Raw genomic sequence first — 24,293 nt, forward strand, 5'->3', positions numbered from 1 at the left:
TAATAAAAAAAAAAGATTTATATGAAATTTAACGTAAAAATAGATAAATTAATAATGTTATAATTTTATTTAAAAGAATATTTTATTTTTAAATAATAATAAAAATAATATGAATATCATTTATGTTCTGTTTTTTTTTTTTTTGTTTTTTTTTTTTTCTTCCTTATTAAAAGTAAAATGTGTTTTAAATAATTATTTTTTTATTAAATATTTTTTATATTTTTAATTTTAAAAATGTTTTAATAAAAAAGAAATGCCAAGTACAAATATATATACGTATATATTTGGATTGAAATTAAAAACACATGGGTAATAATGATTCTTCTATATTTCTTAAAATTTCTTTAATTTTTATTAAAATATTTTTTTCTTTACAAATAACTTCTCTTTTATCAATATCAACAAAAACATTAACATCATTATTAGAATTATCTTTTATTTCAAATTTCAGTATTTCATTTATTTCATCTTGACTGTTTTCAAAATATATATCATTCGCAATGTAATCTAAAAGTATATCATCATATAAATGATACTTTTCATTTTCATTAACACTGTTGTCTTTCCCTTCAAAATTTGTATCATTATTATAATTATTTAAATCATCTTTTTCATCCACATAATTTTCACTCCTTTTATAATTCTTATTATTATCATCATTTTTGTTGCCATCAATATAAAGCTCTTTTTTTTCTTCATTTTTTTTTCTAACATTATCGTTCAATAAAAATTTTTTTATTTCTATTTTAGAAATTCTTTCTACATTTGTATAATTTTCTTCAACAAAAGAAATAATCATATCATATATATTTTGATCAGTTACATTATTGCAAACAGGTAAAGTTTTATTTGAAGTTATTGTTTGCAAAAATTCAAGAATTAAAAAATTAACACTATCAGCTATTAAATCATTAATTGGACTTGATAGCCAATTTATTTTTATAATTTTTTCTTCCTTACAGTAAGATATTTTTACATCTTTTATAAAAATAATATCATCATCTATAATAGTTTCTTCATACACATTACTCAAAACGTTATATAATAAATTAAACTCATATGGATATTTAATATTGACTGTCTGATCTATTAAGGCTGTTTTTAAATTTGTATAATTATAAATATCACTAGGATAAATAAGTATGGGTATTTTTTTTGGTTCAGATATGATAATAGCTTCTATATCATTAGATTTTATTTTTTCTTCTTTTTCATCATAATTTAATTTTGTTTCTGAGTTTTCACTATCTCTTGAAGGCAACAATAAACTTTTTTTCTGTTGCTCTCTAGTTTCTATATGTAAGTTATGATTATTTGGGTCCAGTTCTTTTTCATTCTTTACAATTTCTGAATCATTTGTAATACATTTTGTATTTGTATCATGATTTTCAATATTTACAGAATCATTATTTATTTCTGGTTCTTCCTTATCTTCTTTTACTTTCATGGAGTCTCTAATCTCTTCTTGATCATGTTTTAATTTATTTCTTTTGCCTATTTTTTTGTTAATTATTCTAATGTGATGTGATAATTTTCCTAAAGATAAAAGACAATCATTTTGTTCAAAATGAAAAGATAACTTTTGTAACAGTTCAGGAGTAAAAACAGATAAATACTGCTTTTCTTCCATTAACTTATTTTTTAATCTGTTTAATTCATTTTTATCACCATGAACTAAAACGACATTAGGACATTTTAATTTTTCAATGAAAGTTTTTGTTTGATTAAAATCTGAATGAGCACTAAAAGAAATTTGTTCAAAACGACATTTTCTTTTAACTACTTTATCGTTAATTGTTACAAATTCTGGTTCTGTTTTCAATTCATCTGCTAAAGTTCCTTTAACTGTATAACCTGTTAAAATTACTCCACTTTTTTTATCAGAAGCAATTATGTTAAAAATATTTTTTGATATTCCATTTTGCAGCATACCAGGTGATGCCATAATAACACATGGATTATTATCTTGATATAAATAATTTAAAATAGAATCAAGAGATTTTGCATATTTTACATATTTAAAATTAAAAGGATTTTTTCCTTCATTAACTATTCTTTTAACAAAATCTCCACACAAATTTATAAAAGTTTCATAAATACATAAAGATTTAGTAGCCATAGAAGAAATATAAAAAATAGGAATATTATGTAGATGCTTATTTTTTTCCCAATGTTCTTCTAATATTAATAACAATTCTTGTGCTCTACCTAAAGCAAATACAGGTAATAACACTTTTCCTTTATTATTTAATATATTTGTTAAAACATTTAAAAAACGAATTTCTCTTTTTTTTCTATTATCATGAACTTTTATTCCATAAGTTCCTTCACATATTAAAACATGAACATCAATATTAGGAATTTCAGCAATCGGAATATGTCTATCTATTTCTCTACTGTAATCACCTGTATATAAAAAACGGACATTATTTATCTCAACTAAAAACATACAGGCACCAATAACATGACCTGCTCTATATGCGGTAAATTTAACATTAGGAAATTCTAAATTTTGCCGAAAATTTATTGTTTCAATAACATCCATTGTTCTATTAATATCATCCTCGTCATATAAAACGTTATTATTTCCATCACCGTTATTACATAAATTATTATCATAATAATCGCTATCTGCGTTTTCCTCACTACTGTATGCATTATTAACAACACTATCTCCATCTGATATATTCTCATCATCAAAATTTTTTTTATTTTTACTAGATTTATTCTTATTCATAAGATTCACACATTTCTCAATACGAGCATAGTCATTCCATAATAAGTAACAAACACTCTTAGTTGCTTCTGTCATAAAAACTCTTCCTTTAAATCTAGTTTTGTTGATCAAATAAGGTAATGCCCCACTATGGTCCATATGAAAATGTGTTATTAAGCATAAATCAATTTTAGAAATATCATATGCATCATATATAGGTAAACAACCAATCCCCATAAAAGCTGGATGTATTCCACAATCTAACATAATTGAAGTTTTCTCACTTTCAATTATTACACAAGATCTACCTACTTCACTAGCACCTCCTAAACATACTACATTTATATTATTCATTTTGTTATTTTTGAAATAAAAATGAAAAAAAAAAAAAGAAAAAAAAAAAAAAAAAAAAAAAAAAAAAAAAAAAAAAAAAATCAATAAATATATAACATTTTTATGTAGTGTCTATAAAATTAATCAAGTTTAATTGTATTATCTGTTTATTCTTTTGTAAATTTATTATAATAGCATAATTCTTTTTAATTTTCATTATTTTTTTTAAAATTATTTATATAATACAATTATTCTTATATAATATATATATATATTTAGTTTATATTTTTCATTATTTTATTTTATTATTATTACTATTATTTTTTTTTTTTTTTTTTATAGTTCTCTTTCTTTTTATCATATAGAATCTATTTTTATTTTTCTATTTTCTAAATTTGCTGAAAAAAATTTGCCAACTAATTTCCTATTTTTATAAAATTCTTTCCTAATTAACTCAATTTTAATTTTTGTTTCATTTTTAATTTTACTGTTTGAAATAATTGAGATAAATGTTTCATTATTATTATAACATTGTCTTCAAAATAATTTTATGAATATTTTTAATATAATTTTATCAAACATTAAAAATATAATAATTTTTTTTTCTTTTTATATATATACTCCTATTAAGTTTTTTATCAAAATTATTATAGATATATGTTTGTGATAGCAATTATTTTAAAAATATTATTATTTATTTTTATATTTAAATACGAATTTACAAACTTTTAAATATTTAACATAATTTTTTGATTTTCATATATATTTTAATTTGTTTTTTTTTTAAAATTAATTTTAAATTTTTTCATCAACAAAATAAAAAATATAATTTTCTATTTTTATATATTTTTTTTATTATTTCACTAAGAAAAAAATATTTTTATATAGCATGTACATGTATGAGAAGAATTTTAAATTGAAGTTTTAAGAAAATTTCAATAATTTTAAATATTTTTGAGAAACTTTATTAAGTTAAATTATTTTTATGGAATTTATAAAATGTATGATTGAATGTCCATTTTTCATTAAAACTGAGATTTCTTTACTTAAATTTCAATATAATTCATATATCTTTTAAAAGATTAAATATTATTATTTTATAAATAATAGAAAGATATATATTTTGTTGTTCTTTGTACTATTTTATAAGAAGTTTATAATTTTATTTAAAAGAAGAAACAAAAAAATTAAGAATTATGTAAATATTAGTATTTTTGAAAAAAAAAAAAAAAAAAAAAAAAAAAAAAGAAGGTAATAATAAAAAAAAAATTATTAAAGAAATAAAAGTTTTTATGAAAGTTATGAAAATACAAAGAAATATTAAATTTTCAAAAAAAAAGGGAAATTATACAAATAAAATTATATGAATTTCAAAAATCACAAAAATACCGTTGTGAATGACTTGAAAAAAAAAAGAGAAAATAAAAAACAAGGATTTATTTTGACACAAATAAAATTGAAACATATAACATCTAAAAAAAAATTTAATAAAATAATTTACATATAAATACTAATATATATATATATATTTATATGTATATATATATATATATATATGACATTATGGAAAAATTTAAACTTAGTAAAGAAAAATTAGCAAAGGAAAAAATTGAAAATGGCTTACATTATGAAGCACATCAATTAATAAAATCAATTATAAATAGGAAATTACAGAAAAACCAAATAAACAGTTGTATAAGTATTTTATTTTATTTTTCTTTAAAATTTGCAAACTCAAAACAGTATGTTTTATTATGTGATTTAATGTATCAATGTTGTATTATATTAATACAGAAAAATATAAAATTTAATTTAGATTATGCTAATAAAATAATTGAAATTTTTAAAAAATGTCCACCTAAATCAACTGAAGAAAAATATAAATTTATGAATAAATCTATTTTATGGTCAAAAAATGAAGAAAATATATATGGATATCTAGAATTTCATAAAACTATAGGTTATTCTTATTTTGAAGAAAAACAATATGGTTTATCTCATAATCATTTTATTTATTTAGATGATAATGAAATTTTGTATAAAATAATTTGCTTATGGAAAAAAGAAGCATATCCCAGTGAAAGTCATTTTTTTGTTTTAAGGACAGTTTTATGTTTGCTTGTTTTAAACAAATTTAATCAAGCTTTAAATCTTATAAATATGTTTGAATCAAATTTAAATAGGAAAGATGTTCCTTTACCAATTCAATTAGCTTATTTAATTGCTTGTTCTTGCATATATAAAAGCTTGGCATTATATGAGGATGTTAAATATAAATATAGATTAATATTAAATTATGATCCCGAATTTCAAAAATACATTAAAGTAATAGATACCTCTGTTTTTAATAAAAGAAAAAATGACATATTTAGTATTTTTCAAAGTATATTTACATGAACTAATAAAAATTCAATAAAGGTGTAATCAGAATATATAAACAAATATAGACATTTTGTACTACAATAACAAAAGAAAAAAAAAAAAATACATATGAACGTATTGAAAACATAAGCCACTTTTTAATAATTTTTATGATAAAGATTTAAAAATGTTGTGCTCCTTTTTTTAATATTACTTGAAAAAAAAAAAAAAAAATCCTTAATGTTTTTTTGTGATAAAAAAGTTAAATATTTAATTTACATTAATAATTTTTTTTTTTTAAATACTTTCATATTCTAAAAATTAAATATTTTACTTATATAAACATATTTTCTTATATATATTTTATTACAATTACTCTATAAAATATAAAATTTCAGTAATTTATTATTATTTTCATTAATTTTTATATAAGGATAAAATATATAATTATACTTTTTTGTTGTATTAGAAATATAGATACTGTCAATTTTTTATAACCTTTTAATCTAAGTAAATATATTTTATCTCATTTTATTATCTTTAATACAAGTAAAAATAAAAAAAAATTGTTTAAACCGTATCAAAATAATATATTAAATTTATAAATATAAAAATGGCTTATATCATTATTTATATATATAAAGAAAGTATATAATAATTCTTTTTAAAATTAAGATGTATATAGAAAAGAAAAAATAGATTTTTGGTATTTTTTTTTCTTTGAAAATTATATTTTTAATAAGTTTTTAATAACAAAATAGTATTATAATCTTAAGATAATATGAAATTGCATATATTTTTTTTACTATTACATTTCTTTAATTTTATATGTATGTTTATTTTAGTAAAATAAGAAATCTCAAAAAACTATTTATACTTAAGGATTATTCGATATTCTATAAAAAGAAGGAAAAAAAATGTTTATATGATAAAAAAACTGATAAAACATACATATAAAAATATTGACGATGAAAAAAAAAAAAATAGATATATATTAAGAAAAATTAAATAAAATCTTTTTTATAAATGTCTATTTCTTATAGAATCATATTGAAAATTTTTAAAATTAAAAAAAAAAAATTTTCCTTCAAAAATTTGCATGCATTACTTTTTATTTCTTCAAATTTTTAATTTTAGTATTCTTTTTTTTTTGTTTTATATATATATATTCATAATTTTTCAATACATAATAATTCATTAATAAAATTTAAATATCTTAAAGAAAAATATTTCTCTTAGACTTTATGATTTTTTTTTTTTTTTCATAATTTTTTATTGAAGAGTATTTTTGAAAAATGGATATAATCAATGAAATAAAGGATTCAGTCGTTAATGAAAATGATTTAATTTTTTATTATAGTTAGTAAAATGATAATTATATTTTATAAAAATGTTAAATAAAAGCAAAATATATCAAAACATAGAAGAAGATAAAAAAAAAAAAAAAAAAAAAAAATGATAATAAAATTATAATCATATATATATATATATATTATATAAACATATGTTTGTCTGATAAAATAATTATTTAATTACATTCATTGATAGGAAGCTTATGTCCAATAAATGATTTATATAATTGGCTAAATTATAAAAACGGTAATAAAAAAAATTATATTTATCATATGATAAAAGTGTATATGTATATATAACAAAAAACTTGTGATATCATTATTCAAATATTTATTAATTTTTTTTTTTTATATTTATTTATATATATATTTTCCTTGTTACAATTGTCTCCATATATATGTTTTTATATAAATAAAATTACATATATATGATATAAACTATAAGTAAAAAAAAAAAATAACATAAAAATTTTAAATACCTTTTTCTTAATTTTTAAGTATTATATATATTTACATTTACATTTTTGTATAATTAATTAAAAATACTAAATAATAACATTGTTACATATTTTTTCTTAAAAACTAATTTAAGACAACAAAAGTAAATATTCTCGTTTAAATGATCCTAATTTTTTTTCTAAAAGAGAATTTTCTTTTACATGTAAAAAAAGTGATCAGGGGAAAGAGGAAATTTATATGAGATGGCTGGTAGAAAAAAAAAAGAAAATTAATAAAAAAATTGTTTCATAAGATTATTTCTAATATATTTTTTGTATAAAATTTTTATATTATATTGTTGTAGTCTTTTAATAACGCCGAAGAATTTAAAGACAAATTATTATCCAATTTTGTGCCAATAAAATTTGATATAGGTGCAGTTTATAACTATCCAGTTTCTCAAAAAGATCAAAAAGGTGATTTGTTTCATCCTGTTCAAAAGGTAATTCAAAAACTTTTAAAAGATTTTTTTTTTTTTTTTCTTTCATTTTCAATTTATCGTTTTTATTTATTTCATTAATATAGGAGTTAATATTTGATATTGATATGAATGATTATGATGATATTAGAACATGTTGTACTGATAAAAAAGTTTGTAAACTCTGCTGGTACCTATCTTTTTTTTCTATAATTATTTTTTATCATTATTACTTAACAGATATATATATATATATATATTTAATTAAAAATTTATTATCAATGTTACTTTTTTTTTTTTTTTTCCAATATTTAAAAAAAAAAAAATAGGAAATTTTTAACAATAGCGATAGTATTACTAGATACCTCTTTAAGAGAAGATTTTTCTTTTCAAAATATATTATGGGTATATTCAGGAAGAAGAGGAATTCATTGTTGGGTATATAATTATCCCTTTTAAATAACTAAAATATTATAAAAATATTTAAATTTACTCTTTTTTTTTTTTGTTTTTAATCCTTTTATTTTCACTTAATTGAAAAAAATTATATGTATATTATATTTGATATTATAATATTCTTCATTAGGTTTGTGATGAATCATGTCGTTTTTATCCAACAGATGCTAGAGCTGCTTTAGCAGATTATTTGAACATATTATCAGTAATTCAAAAAAGAAAAATTAAATTTGCAAATAAAAATAGTATATATTAGTGTGTCTAAAAAAATTATAAATAATAAGAAGCATTAAAATATTAACATGACAACATTGTACTTTTTTTTTTTTTTTTTTCTTTCTTTTCTATATTAGGGTGCAGATACAAAAAAAAAAAAAGTTTCAATATGGGGAAAAGAAAAATATCCAATGATTGAGTAAAATCATAATAAAAAATTATATAACTAATAAATATATAAAAATTAAATAATAAAGTTATTTTTTAATTATTTTACTTTATATTATATTTGTTTACTTTTATGTCTTTATAGAAGAGCTTTTGAAATTTGTTATAAATATTTTGATATATTGTTAGAAGAACAAAATTTCTTTAAAAAAGGTTCTTCTCATGTTCAAAAAATAATTGATTATTTACCTTATGGTAAAAAAAAAAAAAAAAAAAAAAAAAAAAATTATATACAAAAGTTTTTCACATTCTAATTTTTTAGATAAAAATAAAACTTTTTATTATATAAATTATTAAAAAACAAAATAAAGAATATCTAAAATGAACATTTTTTTTTTTTTTTTTTTTCCTGAATAGCATCTACAAAAAATTTGGATCCATTAAAAGGGATGAAAATCAATGAACTCAAAGAATTTATTGACAATAATGATTTTAATTCTAAACAACTTTTTGAAAAGGTAATAATATTACTAGTAATAAATTAATAATATATTAAATGATTGTAATTTTATTTAAACAACATATCAAATTTTTAAAATAATTATATATATATATTTGTTTATAATTTTTAGTTAAGTTCTATTTATGGTTTTCTAACACCTAATGATTATTTTAAAAAAAAGGAAACTAATCCAAATATTATTATTCCTTCATATATTAAAGAAATAGTTTTTCATTTTACTTATCCAAGACTAGATATAAATGTTAGGTAATTATTTAATTATTAAAATTATTTTAATATTTTTTTTTTTTTTTTTTTTCCTCTTTGCGAATTATCTGATAAATGATGAAATATATTTTTTATTATAGTAAGGAAATTAATCACTTATTAAAAAGCCCATTTTGTATTCATAATGGTACAGGTAATATTATTTAAAATAAAATTTATTAAAAATACAAATAATTTTATACTATATTTAATTCTTAACTTTTTATAAATATAGGAAGAGTATGTGTTCCTTTAGATTTAAAAAATATTGATAATTTTAACCCTCAATTAGTTCCAACTTTAAGTAATAATTATTTTTTTTTACCTTTTAATTTTTGTATATATTTTGTATGTATATATTAATTTTTAGAATTACTAAGAGAACAGTATGACAATCCTGAAAATGCTGATGGTAAATTTTTAAAAAAAATTAAGCAAAATAAAATATTAGAAAATTTTATTTTTCATATAGTATAAGTATATATATTAAGTTTTAATGTTCTTTAATGATTTGTAAATCTATTAAATTCCTTATTTAATAAATTTAGCTTGTTTTCTCTTTTATCTATACTTGATTAAAAAGAATTATTCTTAAGAATAAACATATATTAATGAAATCTTTTTTATGAATTAGTAATCATTATATATATATATTTTTTTTTTTTATAGTTAGTGAAGAATTTAGAACGTCACTAAAACCTTATGTTGATTACTTTCGCCATCATTTTGTTGAAAATATTTTGATATCATGTGTTGAAAAAAAAAAAAGTAAAATAAAAATATGAACATATTAAGTATTATATATTTTATTATATAAACAATATATTTAAGCATCCATTTTCTTTATTCTTTATTTACTTTATATACTTTTTGTTAAACTTTTTAATAATGAGTTATAAAAAAGTATATTTGTATTTTTTTTTTTTAAGACAATTTGTTTTATTCTTTTTTTTTTTTTTTTTAAAGGAATAAGTGAAAACTCAAAGTATATTGATTATAATAATTTGTAGGATACCCTAATTTTCCTTATATATTTTTATATTATGAACTTTTTTTTTTTTTTTTTTTTCGTTTAATTTCCATAAAACATTTCATCTTTTAAAATATTTGAAAAAACTATAACTTTTTAATTAAACAATAAAATAAAAATAAAGTATTTCATACAAATGAATATTAAAAGGGAGAATAAAAGAATAAAAGTCGCTTTAAATTTTTTTTTTTTGTTCATATAAAAATTAGAAGTAATATAATACAATATAATATTTTTTTGAAATTTTCTTTGAACTAATATATATAATCAAAAGTATCAAAAGTTTCTATATTATTCCTCAATTTGTTAAATAGAATATGAGAAAAAGAACTTAAAAAAACTTATTGATATATATAGGATTAAACATTTTTTAGAATAAAAGTATGAACGTTTATTATATTGTATGTATATCAAACTTAAATAACAAAAATATAAAATATATTAACATAATAATCTAGGTGTTAAATAAGAAGTGTCTATTTTCAAAATATGTATGTTCTACTTATTTTTAATTTTATTTTTTAAATTAAAATTTATTATATAAATTATTATATATAATTCAGTAAGTTTTATAATGTTTAAATAAAAAAAAAAAAAAAAAAAAAAAGAATAAAAACGAAATAGTTCATATTATTATTTAGAGAAAAAACAAAGTATACCTGTTATAGAAACCATAAAACTTGTTATCATATATAAATTGAGATAATTTATATAACACATTTGAAGAACGTTTTGAAAAATAGACAAAGTTGAAAATATATTATGTTCATGTAGAATCTCATTATTATATTAAATAAAAGAATAATATTCATTAATTTATAATTTATAATTTATAATCTTGATAGAATAAAATTATTTGATGTATCTATCACAAGATAATATTATTAAAATTATAACAAGTCAGATAGCTATTTATATTTATATATAATAAGCATGAAATTTGAAAGAATTTTTCATGGAATTAAATAAGTACATAAAAATATTTATACTTTTGTGTAAATTATAGTTTTTGTACACACAAAAAAGAATTATTTATATTTTTTACGTATATTAATTATTTTATATTATTATTTATAATTAAAGTAACACACAATTTGATATGTTTGTTTCCTTTTTGTTATAACACCCAGAAAAATTACATGTGATAAATTATAAATATTAAGACAGAATATATAAATATTAATAAATATATATATAAATAAAAACTAAAAACCCTAAAATAAAGAAATATAAAAAACAATAAAAAAAAAAAAAAATAAAATAAAATAATAATAAAATAAAATTATTTAAGATAAAAAATTTATATATATTTATTAAGTTTTTAAAATTTTTTAAAAAATTATGATTCTTTTTCTCTATTCACGCAAATCTAATTTATGTAATTCTAGGAAAAATTATATTTTACGTTAATTCATTTTGTCTACAAATATATGTAAATAATATACATATACACTAACCTTAAATTTAATATTACTTATGTTAATTCCATTAATATATTATTGTAAATCTATAATATAAAAGTTTATTTTTCCATTCAATATCTTATATATATCTAAATATTTAAATCGCAAATGTCTATTATGACTTTATGCTATCTATGTTTATATATGTATCATATGGCTACATATTCATAAATTGCTCATATATAAACTTCTTTATTTTTTTTGTTTTATCTAATAATAATTTTTTTTTCTCTATTATATTACTTTTTTTTCTTTTTCGGAAATATAATGATTTTTTTTTTAATTATAATTTTTTTTTTTTTAATTTTTTCATATTATGTAAATATAATTATGTTTTTTTTAACAATTTTTTTCAAATGTGTGTTTAATATTTCTACATTTTTTCAATTATTAGACATATATTATTTGTATTTTCATATTATTTTTTTTTCTATATACATTTTTTTTATTTTTAGACACGTTTTGTTACTATTTTTATATTTATTTTTTTTTTTATTTTGTTGAAATATTTAATTATGTACGCTTTTTTCCTTTCTCATAATAACTTCTTTTTAATTTTTTTTTATTATCAAATTATTTTTGAATATATAATTTTCATATTTTTACACCTTTCCAAAACTTTTTTTTTGCTATTGCTCATCCATTAAATTTTTTAAGGATATTTTCATATATTCATTTTTATATTTTATATTTTCCCATTTTACATAAATATATATTGTTTAAAATTAATAATATAAAATAGGATAAATCATCTTTATTCTAGTTTTATGGGATTGTGTAATCAAACACCATTTTTAGCTAGTACTTAAGGGTATATTTATCTTTTATTCTCTAAAAAATTTTAGCTAGTAATTCAATAAATGTTCTTATTTTTACTTTTAAAAAAAAATGTGTCCTAAAAATGCATTTTTTTTTTTGTGAATATAAATCGGAACTTTCTATAGGATGTCTTATATACATGCATAATATGGAAGTAATTAATACATATACGCTTAAAATCTCAAAAAAATAAAAAAGGCATCACACTTCTACACATATTTTACATATAATTATCTGAAATCTATGATGGATAACTAAATAGATAGCTATTTCTTAATTTATAATGCACTATCCGCCTTCAAATGTCATAAAAAATGATATATAATTAATATAACTTTCTATCGAATAAATATTTAAAGTATGCTTTCATTAATTTACATTTCATTTCTATTATTATTCTTTTTTATTTTCGTCTATATGGAATAATTATAATTTAATATATATAAATTCATTTAGATAATATATTTCAACATTATTATATTAATCATTTAATAACACAATACATATGATAAATTGTTTTAAGCATAATTATACTTATTTATTAATTTTAACCTTATTTTCTATTACTATTTTTATTTTTTTTCGTGTTTGGCACATTGAAAAGAAATAGCTAAGTCACTGAATATTATAGCTTAATTATATGATATATTTTGATTTTATTATTTATTATATATAATAAATTAATATATATGAAAATTTTTATATGAATATATTCTTACTAATTTTTATTTTATTTCATTTTATATTCTATATTTATTTTTTTTTATGTGTTTTATTTTTGAAAAATAATACTTACTAGTAATTGTAGGTGAGTTAGACAATATATTTCAAATTTCTTATAATTTATAATTATTAAATTAATGAATATTCCAAAACATTAATAACATTCATTTACTCATTTTTATTTTATTTATAATAATTATTTTTACACACTTTTTTTTATGTAATAGTGTAAACCTTCTATTTGAAAATACTATGGTTGCACTTTTCTTTTACATAAACTTTCATATTAGTCATATATATATTTATAAATTATCTACTTATTTTATTTTTTTTTTGTTACAAATGCTTTACGAAGAAATCACAAAATTATATATACTTTTTCTTTTTCTTGTTTATCATCTTTAATTGCATTATATTTTTTTATAATAATTATTATCTTTATACTTGTTATTTATTCTACTTTAATTTTATATTTATTCATTTGTTTTTCTTGAATTATTTAAGATTCTTTTTGGTTATTCATTTTAAATATTTTTACTAGTAGTATATCATCATAATTTTCTTACATTTCTAGACATGAGTTACAGTTAATAAAATTTTATATGATAAAATAATATAAGATTATTGAAAATATAATTATTTTTTATTTATTTTTTTTTTTTATCATATAAAAGTACAATAAACAATTTATATACATAAAAATATATTTATACTTTTTTAGCTTATTCTATTTATAATAAAAGAAATAATTAAGAATAATTTTAAATCTGAAAATATTTTTTTTTTACTACAATATATTAGTACCACCGTGATAATATCTTCAATATATGTTATAAATATAATTCATTTTACTTATATTATTACAAATAAAATTATTAGTATGATTGTTTTTGTCTTTCTCAATAATATTACTAGTTTAATAATTAATTTATTTTGTCATTTAATCTGTATACATTTTCATTATTTCTTCTATTATTTTCATTATTTTTACATTTCTTATATTTTCATTAAAATATATATATATATATGTATTAACCAATACTGTTTATATATACTTATATTTATATTGAAAAGATGAGTAATCCCTTTCTTTCTAAAGAATACAGTGTTTCTGAAAAAAGGCCTAATGTGTCCAATAAAATAGAAAACGAGCACAATTGCAATTTGTCAAAAAATAACAATTATAGTGAGAAATGTTTTGAAAACAAAAATATTTTTAATAAAGACGTTGTTAATTCACTATGGAATAACGTAAATACAAATTTTCCTAACTATGGCAGCCATCTAATTCCTGATAAAATAAACATAAATTATTCTTATGTAGAAAATAATGATAATTCTAAAAGAAAAAATAAATATGGGACTTTGAAATTAAAATCTTATAACAAGGAAAAACTGTATTTTGTAAAAAATGATCGTGAAAAAGAATCCAATGAAAAAAGTATATTAAAAAATGTTACTTTTGATACGTCTAATTTTGCAAGAAATAGTAAAAAATGTGAATTTAATAAAAATAATTGTAATTTAAAAAAAGGTTTAAAAAAAAATAACATAAATGAAAAGTATAACAAAATAAAAAAGGAATTATCAAATTCTGGAGAAATATATATTAAAAATTCAAATAAAAATTATTCATGTAATTGCATAAATTTTTATAAAGAGATATACAATCAAAAAAGAGATATTACAGATATGAAACAAGTACATAGTGATTTCATTTATTTAATAATAAAATATTTATATTATGAAAGAATCTTACCAGAAGCGAACGAAATTAAAAGAAAAATAAATAAATATTTTCCTGAATGTGCAATTTTAAATAATAATTTTATAAATATCTGTAGAGAAGATAAATTACGAAGATTTGAAATTTATAAAGCTAATTGTTATGAAAAAGATGAAAAAAAAGGAAAAATATATTATAAGAAATCTTTTAATAATGAAAATATATGTATATACTTAAGAGGTATTTCTAGAGATTTTTTTATTAATCCTAATGATGACAATGAAAATATTTCTGTATATATTCCATTAATTTTTATTCATATAATTGACAGGTTTAGACTCCAATCTTGTAAGAAAAATAAATGAATATTTTTAAAATAAAATATTTTTTATGTCTTTTATAAAAATTTAATTTAAATAACTATTTTCGTATATATATGTATATATACTTAATATTTTTTTATAATTTTTTCATAATAATTTTTTTTTAATTTTTTTTTTTTTTTTTTTTTTTTTTTTTTTTTTTTGAATATCTTTTTTTGCATAATAAATTTTTTTGAAATGCTCTATAATGGACATTTTAGTGTGCATACTTATATTTAATTTAATAATATTTTATATATGCACTTATTTTAATGAGCGATATATATATGTATGTACACATTTTGAAAATCCTATACCCTTTTTTCATATAATCTTGTTTAATGTATTAGATACGTATATAAATACCTTTATTTCACTGACATTTTTTTTATATATGCACATTATAATTGTCTATATACACATTATTAATTCTTATATAATTATTTATTTCTATGTATTATATAAATGTTCTCTAATAAAACTAGCTATATAATTATTATATAGCTGTCTATTAGCAAGCTATTTCTATATAATTACATATTGTATAAAATAATTAAAAAACTATTTATTAATGAATAATTTCTATATAATTACGTATTGTATAAAATAATTAAAAAACTATTTATTAATGAATAATTTCTATATATTAACATGTGTATAATTATTACACAATTATCCAATTTTTGTTCATAACATTAAATGTAATCATTTTTTTTTTTCTTTTTTTTTTTTTTTTTTTTTTTTTTTTTTTTTTTTTTTTTTTTCTTATATAGCTGATAATAATCACAAAGGAGGTAGGTACATATTAGCTGAGACATTAAAGCACACAGGACCGTATATATTTAGGACTATGAAATTGGGAAGAATAATTCATATTTTACAAAAATGTATTGATTTAAATATTTTATCATATTTTAATAATAACATCATACCAATATTTACTTCTATGTCAATTTCAAAAACATATATTTCAAAATTACACGTAAATCAAACTCCTGCATTAAAAAATCACAAAGAAAATTCTATAAATTTAATAAAAAATAGAATAAGCTATTTATTATATAGCTATTCAGAAGACAAGACAAAATCAAAAGGTAAGAAATAACTTTATTAAAAAAAAAAAAATAAGTAAAAATAAATAATAAGAATAATTATAGCATATATTTTAATAAGGATATAATTTAATGTCTATATTTTTTAAATATATATAAAAAAAAAATTAATATTTTTTTAAATCGTCAGGATTTTCTTTAAGCAGACTTCCTTTAATTTATAAAAATGTATATAAAGAAAATATAAATATAGATCAAATAGGATACTCAAAATTAACAGAATTTATAAACAATGAGATGAGCGATATTTGTTTTATTTCGACACAACACAAATTTCAATGTATATTATTACCAGTAGTGGAAGATGTAATTATAAAAAAAAAAAAAAAAAAAAAAAAAAAAAAAAAAAAAATTATATTTAGTTAAAAGTAGTTGCACTTTTAAAATAAAAAAAAAGAGATATTAGTAAATATATTTATGATGAAATTCTGTAAAATTAATTGCTTAGTTATCTTTCTATTACAATTAGAAGTAGTAATAACCTTATATATCTAACTTTATTTACAAAATTTTTTACAAAAAACTAATTAAAAAGTATGTTTTTTTTTCTATATTTTATATAAGTTGTTCTTTTTATATAATAATTATAATTTTTGTTACAATATTAAATATCTTTGTATTTATTATTTCATCTGTTTCCACGAAAATTTTATTGCTATAAGCTACATAGTTTTAAAAAATTAATATATTATATTATATAAATATTTATGTATATATATATATGTATATTTATTAATTTTCATTTCTTTTTAAATTTGCTAATGTAAAGAACTCATATTATTTGTTTTTTTAATTTATTTGTTATTAAACGTGAAAAATATTTTATTTAAAATTTTAAGAATATTAATGAATTATTAGTTTGTTTAAGATAATTTTATGCTATTATATATAGCTTTGTTAAATTTTATTTTTATATAATTTGATTTTATTTATTTTTATTTTTTAAATTAAATATATCTTTATTTTGTCTAACTTTTATTTTTGATTTATTATATTTTTAGTTTTATTTCAATACATTTTATATATTATATGTTATATTTTACAAGGAACAAAAGCATAGAGATAAGAATGCAAAACTAAAAAAAGAAATAGAGTTAAAAAAGTCTTTAGATTATATAAAAAATTATCGATGGGAAAGATGCATTTCGTTTTTATATTTTTCTAATTGTCTAAAAAAAAAAGATCCAGAATTTGAATTAGAATATAAAAATTGCAATAATATTATAGAGGAATTAGCCAATGATACATTTTTTCTTGAAAATAAAAAAAACATAGGCATTAAAGAAGATAATCTTGAAATACCACTGTTATTACCACTTGATGTTTTTAATCTACCTTCAGCTTATGATATGTATGAATCATATTATAATTCGTATACTTATTATAATAAGGATGAAAAGGAAGATAAAGCTATTATAAATTTTATAGACACTACACAAAATAAGTTTGATATTATATGTGATTTTAAAAAGTGCGAAAATAGTAACATATCTATTGAAGAATCCATTAATTTGAATCATATGTATTTTAACTTTCCTTCTTCATATTATGTTTTTCATTCTTTATTTAATGATTACCTAGAAGAAATTCCTATTGTTGATCAATTTAGAATACAAATATAATTTTTTAATATATTATAAAATAAAATAAGTTATGCATTAAAGTTACGAAAATTTATTAACGTAAAAAATATTATTTAATCTAAATTTTCCTGGAATTTATTATCATCTACTACTATGAAAATGTAAAAAGATTAAATAAAAACTAAATAAAACATGAAAAAAAAAAAATAACATAAGAAAAAGTAAATATAACAGTAAAAAGGGGTAAATGAAAAAAATAAATATACAAAATAAAAAAACATACAAAAATTAAGAAAAGAAAATTATATATAAATAATATAGGAAAAGTAACAGTTTTTCTATAATCTAAAAATAAAGAAAAATTACAAACACAGTGTCGAATTTTAAATGGAATAATATTTTTTACTCATTATTTCTTTATAGATTTATTAATTTTATATGTACTTTCATTTTTTTTTTATTTCTACTAATTAAATTATAGAAATATAAATTATTTAAAGTCTTTTTACTTATTACTTTAAGAATACGTAATAAAAACATATCATTCCAATTATATTTTATTTTGAATTTTTTTATTTTATAATTAACAATTTAAAAAAAAGTAAAAAAAAAAGAAAAAAAAAAATTGAAAAATCTCACTTCAACAAAATTACCTGGTATAATAAACTTTTAAGGGATTATTCAAAGAAATGATAATTTTTAAACATTTTTTTATTTTATTTTTATAAAGCTACTAGAATTGAAAAATTAAGTATATTTCATTAATTATTTAGTTTAAACGATATTTTTACTTTTTTTTATTTTAGAAAATTTCTTTATATATTATATAAAATGAACTCCTTAAATATCCATTTTCATAAAATAGTAGTAAAAATGTGTGTTTCAAAAAAAAAAAAAAAGATAACTTATCTCCTTTTAAAAATTAAATTATAATTTAAACTAGTAATAATACTAATATATATAAACAAAATATATTTTCTAATTTATATATTTTATAAACTCTATTTTCTTTTATGTTCATTTTACGTTTAAATGTATTAAGACGGAGTATCTTTTGTTTTTATGAAATGAAAAGTTATTAATTTTTATCTTAAAATGTTTACACATTATATATCCATTTGATTTTCTATTTTATTTCATTAATTCAATAATTTTTTTTTTAATTGTGTTTTTATACGAAGAAGTATTTGTCTTCTTTTCTCTTTACAAGTTTTTCAAAAAAAATATCTTTTTTTTTTTTTTTTTGGTACTTTTAAATAATAATACTTAAAAATTGTTTATATATATATATAAAACATAGATTTGATAGTACTATTTTTTTTATTTATTTTCATTGTGATATTAATTCTTAACAGTTTTTTATATTATTTCAGTTTCACGTAAATTTAATAGAAATATATTGATAATATATTTAATAAAATTATTGATGCAGTGAAAATATTATCTACATCATTTACTCAAATAAATATATATGTACCTTAGTAGATTCAATTTCTTTAAAATGTTTTTTTTCTTTCATAAATATTTATTTAAAAAATTTCAAAAATGTTTTAAGGATTCTATATTTTAAATAAAAAAAGTTATTAAATATTATCTTTTCATTCTGGTAATCTACTTAAATATAAAAATAATTTCAACCTATTATTTTCTTATTACTTTTATATCAAAAAGCTAAAGCAATAAAATAAGTTAAATGTTCCTCGAAGATTGAATATTGCAATCTTATACATGGAAAATTTAAAAATATATGAAGTTTAATAAAAAAAAAAAAAAAAAAAAAAATTAAAGATATAAGATATTTACAATATATATATATAATCACAATTAAAAAAGAAAATTTTTAAATAAAATATTGCAATGGAATTATAGAAGGGTATATATCCTACTTTTTTTTAAATATGTCTGATTCAATTATAATCACTTTTTTATAATTTAAATGTAATAATAAATTAAAAAAAAAAAAAAAAATAGATATAATTATTTCCTTTTTTTATTTTCTTATGAAAAAGTAAAATGTAAATTTTAAAAAAAAATATTTTAAAACGGTATATAAATAACAGTTTTTTATTTTATTTTTTTTTTTTTTTTGCTTTGTGGAGAAAAAAAGCTACAAGATTTGTTAAAATTTTTGACTCAAAAATATCATTTTTGTAATTATTTATATAATTTTTTTTTTTTTTTTTTTTAATCCATATAAAATATTTTTATTTATTATACTTAATAGTTATTTAAAAATTTTATTTTTATATCGATAGAATATTAAAAGTTTCACAAAATTATACATTATTTTTTTTTGCTCTTTTTTCTTTTTATGTGAATATATATATTAATATTACTAAAATATATTTTCATTAAAATTAGCTGTAATTTTATGTTTACATTTATCTATTAAGAAAAAATAAAAAAAAAATATTTTTGATCTTTATTTTTAATAAAATGTCAATGTATGTAGGAAAAGAAGCTCCTTTTTTTAAAGCAGAAGCAGTTTTTGGAGATAATTCTTTTGGTGAAGTAAGTTTAACGGATTTTATTGGAAAAAAATATGTACTTTTATATTTTTATCCACTGGATTTTACTTTTGTATGTCCATCTGAAATAATAGCATTAGATAGAGCTTTACACAAATTTAAAGAAAGAGATGTAGAATTATTAGGATGTAGTGTAGATAGTAAATTTTCACATTTAGCATGGAAAAAAACATCATTATCAAATGGAGGTATTGGTAACATAAAACATACATTGTTGTCAGATATTACAAAATCAATTTCAAAAGATTATAATGTTTTATTCGATGATAGTGTATCATTAAGAGCTTTCTTTTTAATAGATAAAAAAGGAATAATTCAGCACGCCCTTATTAATAATTTAGCAATTGGTAGATCCGTTGATGAGATTTTAAGAATAATTGATGCCTTACAACATCATGAAAAATATGGAGATGTTTGTCCAGCTAATTGGGCAAAAGGAAAGGAAGCCATGAAACCATCAGCAGAAGGTGTTTCAGATTATTTATCAAAAATATAAAACAAATTATAAAAAAATTAGAGACAAAAAAAAAAAGAAAAAGATGAAATGTTTTTAATACATCTTTTATTAGAAAATATGTAATTACAATTTTGATTTAAAAAAATATATGCTACAAATGCATATATGTATATGCATAAACTTTATATTTTCTTTTATTTTGAATATTTTTTTTTTATTATTTTATCCTTATTAAAAAAGAAAATTATGTTTTTTTTTTTTTTAATCGTTATTTTATTTTCTTCTTTTTTTTTTTCCATATGAGAAATATTCATATATCTCAAAAAAAAAAAAAAAAAAAAAAAAAGAAAAAACCAAATAAATAAAATGCATACGTTTTTGAACTATTGTAATTTACCCACTTTATTGTGGAAGTGAACTTGAAGAGATTAACTGAAAATAATTATAAATCATAATCAATAAAAGAAAAATGTTAGAAAAAAAACTTCAATTATTCTATAGAAAGATCTTAGTATATATATACCTATTGTAATGTTTGAAAAAAAAAAAAAATTGCATATAAGAAAATAGGAAGTTCTTTATTTAAATATAAATTAAAACAATGAAACATTTAAAATTTTTATTTTTCAAAATCTTGCTATTTTATATATTAAAATTGTAATATATAGTTTAACCCCATATCATGCATGTAAATTTTTAAAAAAATAATTATTTTTATAAAAAAATTATACGAAATTATCAAAAAAATAAAAAGTTCTCTAAGAAAGAAACGATTATGAATATTAGAAAAATTATAAAGTACAATTTAAATGAAAAATTATAACTAATAATATATAATTTTTCATATGAAATATTTTAAAGTAAAATATACATAAAATGCCTTATGTAAAATATTTTTTTGAATATAAAAGTAAATTATAACACAAAATCTATAAACTTTGTAATTATTTTTATTATACACTTAAGAATATACAATATTGGTAAATTAAAGAAAATTCTTAATACATATAATAATTAAAATTATATTAAAAAAAAAAAATATATATATATTTATTAAGGGAATATATACATTAATAAAAATATAACATTCTTTTTAGACTTTCTTACAATTTTAACTTTTTCATTATTTTTATTCTAGTTTGAAAAATGAATAAATATTTAGCATCTGTACTTTTTATAATTTTAATACTAAATAGTATTGATATAAATGCTGGATCTACTAATAGCAAAAATAATTGTACACCTGATTTTACAATATCTTGTTCTCATAAGTGTTGTAAAAAGAAATTAGCATTTATTCAAGAATGTTGGGATAATTATAAAAAGTATAGTGAAATAATTAATGAGCATAAAAGAAACGAAAATAATATAATTTACAGTTTAGAAGAAAATATGGATTTAATGGGAAAAGGAGAATCTATGCCAATGTCTTTTCAATTTTCTACACATACTATTATTTTATTTAAATCATGGGAAACCTTAAGTGTAAATATTAAAAAAAAATTATTAATTATATATCTTATATAAATTTTATACATTATTTATAATCTCATTTGATATTTTTTTTTTTTTTTTTTTTTTTTTTTTCATTATAATTTTTTATTTGTTTGATTTCTTATGTTTATATGTTTTTCTTACTAATAATTAATACATATTTCATAATGTATAACAATTTACATATGTATTTTTATTTATAATACAATGGATATATATATATATACATATTTAATCATATCGTTAATTTATTACATATTCATTCTATTTATTTTATTTTTTTGATTAACTTTAATTTTAGAAAGGATCATACTACATCTCTTTGGTAGTTTGTTTTTTTTTTGGTTTAATATCAGTCATGCTAAAAGTGTTTAGGTTAAACATTGAAAGATCATTACCAAAAACAAAAGATAGAAATGTATTTAAAAGCGAAACATTATTTAAAAATAATACTATTAGAATGATTTTAGCTTTTATCATATATTCATGGGATTACTTATTAATGCTAATAGTTATGACATTTAATGTAGGATTATTTTTTTCAGTTATTTTTGGTTTAGCTTTTGGATTTTTCTTATTCGGTAGTCATTTTGTTACTTCTAAAAAATGTGCAACAACTGATTTAGATATTCACAAACAATTTTATGGCGATCCAGCATGTTGTGGATGTTAATTCTTTTGTAAATTTTATATCAGAAAAATATATATTTATATATATATATGTATTATATATTTTGGGACAATTTTTAATTACCTAATTTATTTTTTTTCAATTTTCTTATTATTTCTAGGAATAATTTTTATTTTTTCAGAATTATTATTTTAAAATTTTTTAAATGACAAAAAATAAATGTAGCAATAATATATTTAAACAACTTTTGCTATTTTACTTTGTTTTGATTTTCTAAATACTGATATATATTTTTATTTTTCACAAACATTTTATAAAGGTGAAATATTTTTTTTTTTATTACACTTGATTTATGAAAATGGTAAGTTACCCTTTTATTTAAAATAATATATTTTTTAAAATATATTTCTTTTTCTTATAAGAAATATATAAAGAGTTTATGTAATAATATTATTGATTAATTTTAACTTGTTTCTTTTCATTTATTATTTATTTTATAATATACTATTAATTTTAACTATTTTTAAAAAAAAAATTAACTGCAATTTTATAATTTTCATAAATATTTATTTTTAATATTTTACTAATATTTTGCTAAATTTACTTTACATTTTTAGTTAATAAAAAAAAAAAAAAAATAATTGCTAATTAATGAATATTTGAATTTAAGTATTTTAAAACAAAATACGAAATAACTACATTGTCGTTATTGTTTTTAAATAGTACAATAATTTTAAAGTGGTAGTAATAATTATAATAAAGTATTCATAATAATATTAAAAATAATACATAATAGATTAATATGAATATCAATTAAGGAAATAAATATATTTATTGTAATAATATTTGCCTTAAAAATCAAGATGTAATAAAAAAAAATTTGCTTCGTTTGTGAAATTAAAAACAAATTACATTAAATAATTATATTATTTTGTAGACATTAATTAAAAAAAAAAAAAAAAAAAAGTAAACACCAAAAAAAGAGAAAGTCTATAAAATAATTGTAATAATAATTATTGTATTTTAAGAATAAAACTTTTTTTTTTTTTTTTTGTTTTAATTTTTTAAAATTATAAAA

The 24,293-nt window shown here is 16.9% G+C and overlaps 6 protein-coding genes across 6 annotated transcripts; 5 read left to right on the top strand and 1 right to left on the bottom strand.

Annotated features, from left to right (window-relative positions):
* Nucleotides 1-295: 295 nt before the first annotated feature.
* PGAL8A_00197700 (cleavage and polyadenylation specificity factor, putative) lies at nucleotides 296-3,070 on the bottom strand (the record flags this gene model as incomplete). Its single annotated transcript, XM_028670665.1, has 1 exon — nucleotides 296-3,070. The coding sequence occupies one exon, from the start codon at nucleotides 3,068-3,070 to the stop codon at nucleotides 296-298; it is 2,775 nt and encodes a 924-aa protein (XP_028527395.1).
* A 1,542-nt stretch (nucleotides 3,071-4,612) lies between these two features.
* On the top strand, nucleotides 4,613-5,446 carry PGAL8A_00197800 (conserved protein, unknown function; the record flags this gene model as incomplete). Its single annotated transcript, XM_028670667.1, has 1 exon — nucleotides 4,613-5,446. The coding sequence occupies one exon, from the start codon at nucleotides 4,613-4,615 to the stop codon at nucleotides 5,444-5,446; it is 834 nt and encodes a 277-aa protein (XP_028527396.1).
* A 1,259-nt stretch (nucleotides 5,447-6,705) lies between these two features.
* On the top strand, nucleotides 6,706-10,297 carry PGAL8A_00197900 (DNA primase small subunit; the record flags this gene model as incomplete). The annotated part of the gene is made up of 16 exons (XM_028670668.1): nucleotides 6,706-6,769; nucleotides 6,959-7,009; nucleotides 7,355-7,470; nucleotides 7,565-7,702; nucleotides 7,786-7,868; nucleotides 8,008-8,116; nucleotides 8,265-8,339; nucleotides 8,488-8,549; nucleotides 8,664-8,773; nucleotides 8,936-9,036; nucleotides 9,151-9,287; nucleotides 9,389-9,441; nucleotides 9,523-9,591; nucleotides 9,658-9,699; nucleotides 9,957-10,055; nucleotides 10,254-10,297. 16 exons carry the CDS (start codon nucleotides 6,706-6,708, stop codon nucleotides 10,295-10,297), a joined length of 1,353 nt encoding a protein of 450 aa, XP_028527397.1.
* A 4,099-nt stretch (nucleotides 10,298-14,396) lies between these two features.
* PGAL8A_00198000 (conserved Plasmodium protein, unknown function) lies at nucleotides 14,397-18,144 on the top strand (the record flags this gene model as incomplete). Its single annotated transcript, XM_028670669.1, has 4 exons — nucleotides 14,397-15,396; nucleotides 16,184-16,504; nucleotides 16,653-16,828; nucleotides 17,569-18,144. 4 exons carry the CDS (start codon nucleotides 14,397-14,399, stop codon nucleotides 18,142-18,144), a joined length of 2,073 nt encoding a protein of 690 aa, XP_028527398.1.
* A 2,397-nt stretch (nucleotides 18,145-20,541) lies between these two features.
* Trx-Px1 (thioredoxin peroxidase 1, putative) lies at nucleotides 20,542-21,129 on the top strand (the record flags this gene model as incomplete). The annotated part of the gene is made up of 1 exon (XM_028670670.1): nucleotides 20,542-21,129. The coding sequence occupies one exon, from the start codon at nucleotides 20,542-20,544 to the stop codon at nucleotides 21,127-21,129; it is 588 nt and encodes a 195-aa protein (XP_028527399.1).
* A 1,107-nt stretch (nucleotides 21,130-22,236) lies between these two features.
* PGAL8A_00198200 (DEAD/DEAH box helicase, putative) lies at nucleotides 22,237-23,257 on the top strand (the record flags this gene model as incomplete). Its single annotated transcript, XM_028670671.1, has 2 exons — nucleotides 22,237-22,575; nucleotides 22,886-23,257. 2 exons carry the CDS (start codon nucleotides 22,237-22,239, stop codon nucleotides 23,255-23,257), a joined length of 711 nt encoding a protein of 236 aa, XP_028527400.1.
* Between the last annotated feature and the right edge of the window lie 1,036 nt (nucleotides 23,258-24,293).

This window comes from Plasmodium gallinaceum, assembly GCF_900005855.1.
Source record: "Plasmodium gallinaceum strain 8A genome assembly, contig: PGAL8A_v1_76, whole genome shotgun sequence".
Lineage (NCBI taxonomy): Eukaryota > Apicomplexa > Aconoidasida > Haemosporida > Plasmodiidae > Plasmodium > Plasmodium gallinaceum.